This window comes from Alternaria arborescens, assembly GCF_004154835.1.
Source record: "Alternaria arborescens strain FERA 675 chromosome Unknown contig_105, whole genome shotgun sequence".
NCBI lineage: Eukaryota > Fungi > Ascomycota > Dothideomycetes > Pleosporales > Pleosporaceae > Alternaria > Alternaria arborescens.
The window spans coordinates 14,564-24,155 of NW_021167960.1; the positions used below are offsets into that span (position 1 = coordinate 14,564).

The 9,592-nt window shown below is 54.8% G+C and overlaps 4 protein-coding genes across 4 annotated transcripts; 2 read left to right on the plus strand and 2 right to left on the minus strand.

Annotated features, from left to right (window-relative positions):
* Positions 1-593: 593 nt before the first annotated feature.
* AA0111_g12773 (hypothetical protein) lies at positions 594-1,943 on the minus strand (the record flags this gene model as incomplete). Its single annotated transcript, XM_028646795.1, has 1 exon — positions 594-1,943. One exon carries the CDS (start codon positions 1,941-1,943, stop codon positions 594-596), a length of 1,350 nt encoding a protein of 449 aa, XP_028499622.1.
* A 718-nt stretch (positions 1,944-2,661) lies between these two features.
* AA0111_g12774 (putative beta-glucosidase G) lies at positions 2,662-5,208 on the plus strand (the record flags this gene model as incomplete). Its single annotated transcript, XM_028646796.1, has 3 exons — positions 2,662-2,863; positions 2,913-3,287; positions 3,338-5,208. 3 exons carry the CDS (start codon positions 2,662-2,664, stop codon positions 5,206-5,208), a joined length of 2,448 nt encoding a protein of 815 aa, XP_028499620.1.
* Positions 5,209-6,598: 1,390 nt separating this feature from the next.
* Positions 6,599-7,276, plus strand: AA0111_g12775 (hypothetical protein; the record flags this gene model as incomplete). Its single annotated transcript, XM_028646797.1, has 1 exon — positions 6,599-7,276. One exon carries the CDS (start codon positions 6,599-6,601, stop codon positions 7,274-7,276), a length of 678 nt encoding a protein of 225 aa, XP_028499625.1.
* Positions 7,277-7,807: 531 nt separating this feature from the next.
* AA0111_g12776 (hypothetical protein) lies at positions 7,808-9,442 on the minus strand (the record flags this gene model as incomplete). Its single annotated transcript, XM_028646798.1, has 1 exon — positions 7,808-9,442. The coding sequence occupies one exon, from the start codon at positions 9,440-9,442 to the stop codon at positions 7,808-7,810; it is 1,635 nt and encodes a 544-aa protein (XP_028499619.1).
* Between the last annotated feature and the right edge of the window lie 150 nt (positions 9,443-9,592).

A 9,592-nucleotide genomic window follows, 5' to 3' on the forward strand; every position in this document is an offset into this window, starting at 1 on the left:
TGCATCACGAGTGTAAAAGCTGATACAGCCAAGCCAGTCCAGGAGCTCAGCGGCAAGACCACTTTGCCCGAAATTTGTCTGTGCTTTTACCCCACAGCACTGGATACGCAGTGCGCGAATCAAGACAGCAACTACGGAAGCCAAGTCCACCACTCCATCACATCTCGGTTCAAAAACACACCAACGTCACGTAGCAGCGATCACAAAACGCAGCGAGTATCGAGAAGAAGCATAGTGTAAGAAGGGTGGCAAGTCTGTTGATCTGCAACAGTGCCAAGCTGTATTCTAACCAGAGGCACGGCTTATGAGATCGTGAAGAAGTGGGAAAAGAGGGAGCTACAACTGCGAAAGCCGAAAACTCAGCGCCCAAGAACGCTACTGGGCCACATAAGCTTTATATAGCCAAAGGGAAGCGGGTCGTAGGTGAGGCTACATCACCAGTGGCGTATGTGATTATTTCAGACCGCAGCTATCCCGAGTCGTTCACTGCATGCCATCCCAATGGATGGTGTGGTTTGCACGAATGTAAGCTGATGACCAGCCATCGCATTCTACGCTTCGAGGAAGCTTGCCTAGTAAATAATAAGGTTACTTTATCGAGGTGCCGCTTGTTCCTTGCCATGCTGCCGGCATATTTGCAAAGGCAACGCAGGCAGGCTCTTGTTCAAGTCTATCGGCAAAGCCACCTGCACGCAGTCATGCCTCAGCGGCTCTCTCCCGATCCTGCCTTCCATTCCCCCGGGTTCTCTTACACGACGAGCAGCGTTTGCTCCTCGTACAAGCTGCAAGGCGCCTTCCGAATGCCTGCTAAAAGGTGCTGAGTAATTTGACTCCTCCCGTCCTGGTCCGAAGCTCTGCACTCTCCTGCGATCTGGTAAACATGTTTCCGTTGGGCTACGCATAGCTTCCAGTATGTGTCTCGGTGTCGAATCCTGTGTACGCATGCATATACTGTCCATTGAGATCCTTCCAGCTTCAATGGCCCGGGATGTCTGACAAGCCCAGTCTGGACTCTCCTGACCGGATTGTGTCCTATGAATGGATGGATGGGAACTCTGGATGTCCAACCGGAGCCTTCGGAAGTTCCTCGAAACTGGCCCGGACTTGGTCAAAGCTCCTGTCGAGATACTGCTCCATAGCGTCGTAGAGTCCAGCAAATCTCTCTTGGGAACAGTGGGAACAGTGGGAACAGCGGGAGCGGCTCGTGGTTGCTCGTACTTCGTATCTACAGGATCTGGGTCACATCCGCTATTGACAGGTGAGGCATACTCGGCGATCAGATGGTCGATGAACGCAGACACTCCCGCAAACGGAGCTGGAGAATCGGTAGTCGGATGGCATGCTTCGTTCCCGGAGAGGGCAGATACGCTTCTCTGATAGCCTCCTAGTCCCATGTGACCTGCTGTGTGAGGCGTCGTGTTCCAAGGTCGTGTCGTTGGAATCGCCAGCCACTTGTCAGGACATGTTCCAGTTTCTGCTTCTACTTCAAGGCAATGAGCTTGGTGTTTCTCTTCGAAAACGGGTGGGTAGGGCTTGGTGACTGTGCCTTGATGGCGCGAACATGTGTGCCTCTTCAGCACGTCGTCAAGTCCACCTGGCGAGGTTGTGCCCGTCTCGCCCGCGTACGTGCCTGCCTGGTGCGACTCTAGTGTTCTTTGTGGTGGCACTGTTTGATCCTTGTCGCCCATATCTTTCCTTTCTGTTGCGCAGTCTAGACATCGTGCCTCGATGTCTACTGCGCAATTCTCGGCTCGACCGTGTTCCTGGAACGATTCGAATCCGATTGCGCTGTGCCGTTGATTTTTGCTCTCAATCTTCCACAATCCAATGAACTCACCGGGATGTCCACAGACAGAGCCGCGACGAGACATGCGCGGGTTCGCTTCGTGGCCGTCTTTTCGCAGTCTACCATGCGGGGCGGGTGCGTCCGTGAAGTCTGCCATTCTAAGCCTTTCGTAGATATGCAGAGTCTGCGCGAGGTAGGTGGAGCGGAAGTGGTGTTGTAGTGAGATGCGATCGTCATCCTTTCACCTACGCTGCGGCTGCTAGGGTCACCAGTGCGAGCGCTCTGATATTACACGCGAAACTTGAGAGATAGCCTACCACTACCGGATCGCCCCAGTGAAAATAGAACATGGATGGAGCTGATTCGTACGTCTTCGACGCCTGTTCAGCAAAACTTCTATAGCGCAGCGTGGTGGAGCGTGAAACCCTGGCGCGATGACCGCCACCGTACCCGCACCAATGCCTGCCGCCGTCGCCCAACTGCGCCGTCTACCTCACGTCCGCTACCGCAATCCCGAGTGGTTTTCCGTGCATCCCCAGTGGCTTACGTGATGGTTCCAGGCGGTCTGTGGCTATCCCGAGTCGCTCACTGCGCGTCATCCCGAGTGATTCTCACGTGACTTGAATGCCTGCTTGCCTAGCTCCAAGCCGGCGGGTACGCTCTGACATCGACACAGCCAGCACTTGCCCACAGATGGCGTCTATTCGGCAGAGGCAGTCAGCGCGGCGGATGCCTAGTGCGTGCTCAGCAGACTCTCGCAAGCACTACCTATGCACAGCCAAAGCAGGACAGTAGTATAAAGTCTCCGTCGATGGGCTGTCGTGTTCATAAGTCAGGACCATAATCTGACGGCAGCCGCTCTAGTAAACACTGAGATGATACGAGCACTGTTTTTGGTCGCATGTGCTACGGCGGCTGCAGCGCAGTTCAATGTCAAGCACACACAGTATGGGACAAGTCCACCCGTATATCCCTCGCCGCGGACTTGCGGAGCAGGAGGATGGGATGCAGCTCTTGAGAAAGCCCAGGCATTTGTCGCCGAGCTGACAATCGAAGAAAAGGCTCAGATGGTCACAGGTACGCAGCGCTTGGTCAAGGATGTTTCATGGCTCACAGACGTCCACAGGTACTCCCGGTCCATGTGTTGGCAACATTGCGCCGATTGAGCGACTCAATTTCAGCGGTCTTTGTCTACACGACGGGCCTCTTGCCATTCGACAGGCAGTCTCCGTCTCCGTGTTCTCGGCTGGTGTCTCAGCGGCAGCTTCGTGGGATCGGACGTTGGTTCGTCAGCGTGGGGAGTACATGGGCGCAGAGTTCAGAGGCAAAGGCGCCCATGTAGCTCTAGGTCCCGTCGTCGGTGCACTTGGTCGATCGCCATTCGGTGGACGCAACTGGGAGGGGTTCAGTCCCGATGCCTACCTCTCCGGCGTTCTTGTCGAGGAGACCATCCATGGAATGCAGAGCGCCGGCGTCCAGACATGCACGAAGCACTATATCGGTGAGTACAGGCTCGACAGATGCTACGAAACTTGTGTCTGATGTCCACAGCAAACGAGCAAGAGATCCAAAGAAATCCCTCGGTCGTCAACGGTGTCACGATCGAGGCTGTCAGTTCCAATGTAGACGACAAAACCATGCATGAAACATATCTCTGGCCCTTCGCCAACGCCGTTCGGGCAGGCACATCTGCTGTGATGTGCTCGTACCAGCGCATCAACGGTAGCTACGGTACGCAGTTCGAGTACTGTCAACGATCTCTGCTGACGAGCCCTCCAGCGTGCCAGAATAGCAAGACTCTCAACGGGCTGCTGAAAGAAGAACTGGGCTTTCAAGGGTATGTGATGAGCGATTGGCTCGCAACACACTCTGGTATGGCTTCCATCGAAGCGGGGCTGGATATGAACATGCCTGGCGGTATCGGTTTCCTAGATCTGACCCAATCGTTCTGGGGCGACAACATCACTGTTGCCGTGCACAACGGATCGCTCTCGGAAGAACGAGTCGACGACATGGTCCTTCGAGTCATGATGCCGTATTTCCATTTAGGCCAAGACACCGGCTTTCCTCCCATCGACGGATACACCCCGCAACTCGGGTTCTTTGGTGCTTCTGGATATTCACACAACTTCACGCTAGGCCCGACCGTAGACGTCCGCACCCAGCAGCATGCGCAACTGATACGGGATCTTGGCGCCGCCGGAACGGTATTGTTGAAGAACACCAACGGAGCGCTGCCTCTGAAGACTCCTAATACCATCGGTATTTTCGGCAACGACGCGGCTGATCTTACAAGAGGACAGTACTCGCTAGCGACGATAGGACTCAATCTGATGGATGGCGATTACGACATCGGCACGCTGGCAGTCGGGGGCGGTTCTGGCACTGGCCGCTTTTCGTGTGTGGTTTCACCTCTAGAAGCTATAAAGTCTCGTGGCCAGTCGCAAGGAGCTATTGTGCAGTACATCACTGACAATGGATACATTGTTGGAGGAGGTCTCGCTAGCCTGGGCCCTGCGCCACCCGAGGTCTGCATTGTTTTCCTCAAGTCCTGGGCCAGCGAGGGCGACGACCGCACCACATTGATTGCAGAGTGGAACTCTACGGCTGTCGTCGACCGCACAATAGCCGTCTGTAACAACACCGTGGTGGTGCTCCACGGCGCCGCACCAAACACCATGCCGTGGCGTGACAACCCGAACGTAACAGCCATACTGGTAGCGCATATGCCAGGCCAGGAGTCCGGGAACTCCATGGCGGACATCCTGTGGGGCGACGTGAATCCGTCCGGCAGGCTGCCCTACACGATTGCCAGTGAGGAGACCGACTACGCCAAGAACCTGATCAACAGCACCGAGCTAGCCACCACCACTGATCCCGATGCATGGCAGGCGGATTTCATCGAGGGCAACCTGATCGACTACAAAGAGTTTGATGCATGCAATGCGAGCGTAGCATTCGAGTTCGGCTTTGGGTTAAGCTACACTACGTTCAACATCTCCTGCCTGCAGATCGAGGTCGGCGCGATCAACGTTTCGCGAATGCCTGATCCGGCCACTCCAGTCCAGCCAGGTGGTAATCCAGAGCTGTGGGCCACTCTGGCTACTATCAGCGCGACCGTCACAAACACCGGCCCGGTTGCTGGCGCTACAGTGCCCCAGCTGTACCTCTCGTATCCCCAGGAAGCGAACGCGCCTGTGCGCAGTCTGCGTGGCTTCGAGAAGATTGCCCTCGATGCTGGTGCATCTGGAACTGTGCGGTTCCCCCTGACTCGACGTGACTTGAGTTACTGGGAAACGACTGCGCAAGCATGGACTCTACCCATGGGCGAGATTGGTGTGCACGTTGGGTTCAGTTCCAGGGATCTGCCACTACAAGGAGAGCTCACTGTTCCCATCATCGCGCACACGAGTGGATCATGACGTTAGAACAAGGAGACCGTGCAACCTTATACGAACATCAATATATACCATGGCACTATGAGTAGTATGCTGGTGACTAGGTTTCAGACCGCAGAGAATATGCAACCCCACACTGTCCGCACATAAAGCGAGAATGCTAGGCGTCATGCTGTTCGATACCGCGTCTCCATGTCGGTTGCGCTGTCTACCGCCTTCCCGTTTCCTCCCTACACCCCTCAGGAGAGTGACGCGATTAAGCATCCAGGTCAAAAACGAGCGTCCCACAAATGGACGCCGAGTCGACGGCTTCTTCTTCTTTACCATGATCCAGACAGTTACAAAGGTAGACCTCGGTACAAAAAAACGAACCGGATAGCGGCAGGGACGCAGACCAGGCTGCTCGCAGGCGCAGATCATGGCTGGGCTGTGGATCGTCTAGTAATGTTAGTGAGCTTGACTGTGCAAAGCGTGTAATCTGCAGCGTAGCAACAGTTTCTGCACACCGTAGCGGCAGTTGAATTGCGTTTTATCAAACAAAAATATCGCCATCTGCTATATCTATGTTTGCCTGCTTCCGCTCCGCTGTCTCGCCGGATACCCTGTGCTTTGTATCGCTCTGACCCACTGTCCCCTCGCCGCTTACTGCATGGCGCTGACTCACTGCGAGAAAGACTGGCATCTCAGCTGAGCGAAACTACCCGCCGACAACAGCGGGGCCTACAAATAGAGTCTCCATGTGGCCTTCGTGCTGACACTCCTGTTGGGCTTCTCTGACCGAACGGGCTTCCGTGCCTGGCTGTAGATTGACATGCCAGAGCCGGGCGGGATCCAAGTATGCTAATTTGGGATGGGATGCGCCATGCGAGTGCAGCCCACTAGCGTGTTTCTCGCTCCCGCGTGGTGCTATGCTTGGGCGCGAGCCTGAACATCGACGTATCGATGGCACAGTGGCATCTCGCCGTCACCTGACCAGCGGCCCGCTGTCTGACTGTGCCGGGCGCAGGATCGTGCCTCTTCTCATCTACGCATTTAGAACGTCGGCTCTCTCTCAAATCGTGCGCTGCAGGCTGCGTACGTATCTGGCTCCACATCCTGCGTCTGAGTCTCTTGTGGGGTTTAAAGTCCTCGCCTTGCGCCACGTGCTTGATACGCTTCCACAATCGGCCCTCAAAGAAGAGAACTACGTGCAAGCGACCGTCGAGAAGAAAACGAAGCTGTTCTTCCGCTACTTGCCATGCTAAAGAAGGTGCTGTATGCAGCTGCAACCTAGACTTGACCCGTCACGCTCGCTGCATCGCTTTGCGAGCAGAAGTATTCTGCCCAAGCCAGCACCAGTGCGCACAGTACAGCAGCACTGTAGCCGGTCAGATACACTCCCAACCACTCTACACACGCCTAACTACGGGTCATCATGGTGGAAGCTCCGCTATCTGGAATCCTGTCTGATCCGGTAGTCCGCTCGGCTGCTCTCCAGGGCCTCCAGATCTATGTACTGGGAAACGGGCTCGAGTTACCCAAAGACGCCTTCGCTGCAGGAATTCCGTCGTCGGAAGTTGTCCTTGCCATCTCACTACGGGGGCCGGGTGGAGTATGGCCACCACCACGGCCATTGCTCCAAAAGGCTTTGACGCTTTCTTTAGGCGCCGAAGACAAATATTCTTCGCTGGTGCCGCCCGAGGACGACGAATACAACGAAAGCCTCATGCTTCTCAGCTTGCTGCTCAGGCGCACCAGCGAGTACGCAGACGCGCCCAGCAGCCACCGCACCCGGCTGCTGTGGCTCGAAGGGCCTGTGGAGATCGTCCTCGAGCCACGCAACGAGTCCTGGGCAGTTGATCCCGATGCAGACCATCTTCTACAGTTGGGGCGACGTCTGGCGCTGGGTACGGGACGCCCCGGCCAGGCACCATCACTGCAATACTGCGGAATGCACGAGGCGCAGCCGACCGTGAGAGAAGCGCAGTGGCTGCCCGCGGGGCCTATAGCACACGATGAGATTGCTTTTGACCTCGGCGGCAAGCCCGCAGCTGGAGAGGAAAGTCTGAGGTTTGCGATCAAAGGAGCGACTGGCTCGGAATATGCTAGGTGAGCCTTACAACGCAACAGTAGCGAGTGAGCTCGCGGCTTTGTGTAGTGTGTGGTAGCAGCGAGTCTAAGATTCAGTTACAATGTCATACTTGAGTGCACAAAAACTGTGATATGTGCTGTTCAGAGGACGGCCTCGAGCCGCAACGGTGCAGGGTTTCATGTTCTTTGTTGGAAGTGGTGTGGCAGGCGCGCCATCACCATGATGATCACCCCCCCTCTGATCCCCGAAAAAATACTGGGAGGGAGAATTCCCGCGATCTAAATTTAATTAATTAGTCAACTTACAACAATTACCATTTGCTAACTCAACCTAATTAATTAGTAAAGTCATCTCGTTACGGGGTGGTTCTCGTTACATAGTGGGGGATATTAGTTAGTTCATCAATACACCGTAGTTGTAACATGTTTCACAAGCGAGTGAGCCATACAAGCGAGTGAGCCACCCCACCAACTTTGCGCACCTTTAAAGCTCTACAACTTAACAACGCAATAGTATAATATATAGAAATTAATAGAGTAGATTAAGAAGTACCTAACTATCCTTTTTACACGTACGTGAGTTATGCCCAGTCTCTCTGCACCTTGTGCAGCGCGCAAGAGCCTGGCGGCTAAGGCCTGATCGCTCTCCACCTTGACGCTGTTCACGCTCAATCTGTAGGTCAGCCTCCTTTTGAGCTAGTATATCCTCTCCTTCTCCCTTTGTTAAGGTCCCACGCTTCTGTATCCGCTTCTTTTTGCGCTGCCTACGCTTGCTCGCTGCTTCGTTGGCTCTCTCAAGGCTGGTGATCCGATCGCGCATTAGCTCAGCTGAGAGCATCATCACCTCAGCGCCCTTTTTGAGCTGGTTAATCGCTTCAATGATCGAAGCTGGTGATGAGCTCTTATGCCGGCGTACGCGCTCACGTATTAACGTTGATTGAGCCTCAAGCTCACGTACGTTGCTCGGCGTACGAGCCTCCCAGGGAGCCTCTGGTAGAGCAGCTGGAGTAGGCGTACGGAGCTGCACGTCTAGCTTCGAGAGGACAGTGTCTGGCTGGAGAGGAACAAGGCCTGCGCCGCGGAAAGCTGAGCAGATATTGGCTGACGTGAACGTTCGATTAAACGCTGCCTTAAACGCTGGCAGAAACTCGAGCTTTGTAATGTGGTTGATGTGGTGGCGGATCAGGCTCTCCACCTCACGACTGTACGCGCGCTTCAATGGCGAGAAGCAGCCAACGTCAAGAGGCTGGAGCAGGTGAGATGAGTGAGGTGGCATACAGAGTGTGTAGATGTTGTTCTCCTTGCAGAGCTCTTGAAACTCAAGGGATTGGTGGCTCTCATGGCCGTCAAGGATAAGCAGGCGACGCGCACCTACAACACGAGCCTTCGTGTAGGCGTTGAAGTGCTTCAGCCACTCAACTCCTAGCTTGTTGGTCGTCCAGCCGTTGTCGCTGACTGCGATCGCCCAGTCGCGTGGGATATCTTCCTCGTACCAGGCAGACAGGTGATACTGGCCAGCAAAGATAAGGAACGGTGGGATTGACCAGCCAGCTGCGTTGATCGCAGCGATCAACGTTACCCACTCGCGATTACCAGGCTGGATAGCCTTTGGCCTGCCTCTCCTCTCTGACCCTGTCACGACGAGCTGAGTCGTGATCTTGCCCATCCTGAAGCCAGCTTCGTCAAAGTTGTAGACGTCCTCATCGCAGATGCCGTACTTAGCCTTTGTCTCCTCTACAAGCTTGAACCAGGAGCTGACTAGGACTGAATCCTCACATAGGGCTCTCTGTCTATCGTACGCTCGATTGAAACGCGTTGTAAGACTGTCTGTACGCTTAACAAAGTTGCGCGGCCAGTGGACGCCGACCTGACCAGCGCCGCGCGCAGCCAGTAGTTTATCGGCCATATCACGTACAGCAGCGTACGTAGGCGCAAATCCACGTTGATCTAGATCGAGTATATGGCTGATTATCACCTCCTCTTCAAGCAGAGCGAGCTTCTTTGAGTTGGGCTGGCAATCGCGTCGTGTAGGCTTCCCAGCGCGTCGGCGATGGAGCGTTGCTCGAGAGATATTAAACGTGCTTGGAGCATTTCGCTCAGTCTGAATTTGATTTGTATTAAGAGCTGATATTGCGAGATGTATATCAGCCTCACGATAGGCGCGTTGAGAGAGAGTTGATGGAGTCATAATTGATTCAAGTAAGCTAGGCGCCCTAGTTTGCGGCCACCCCTAGTTTGCGGCCACCGTGCGCGAAGGCGCGCCCTCCGCTCAACACGCGATAACTCAACAACGCCGTACTCAATATGGATCCTCATGAGGAGGCTCTACAAGGCGCCA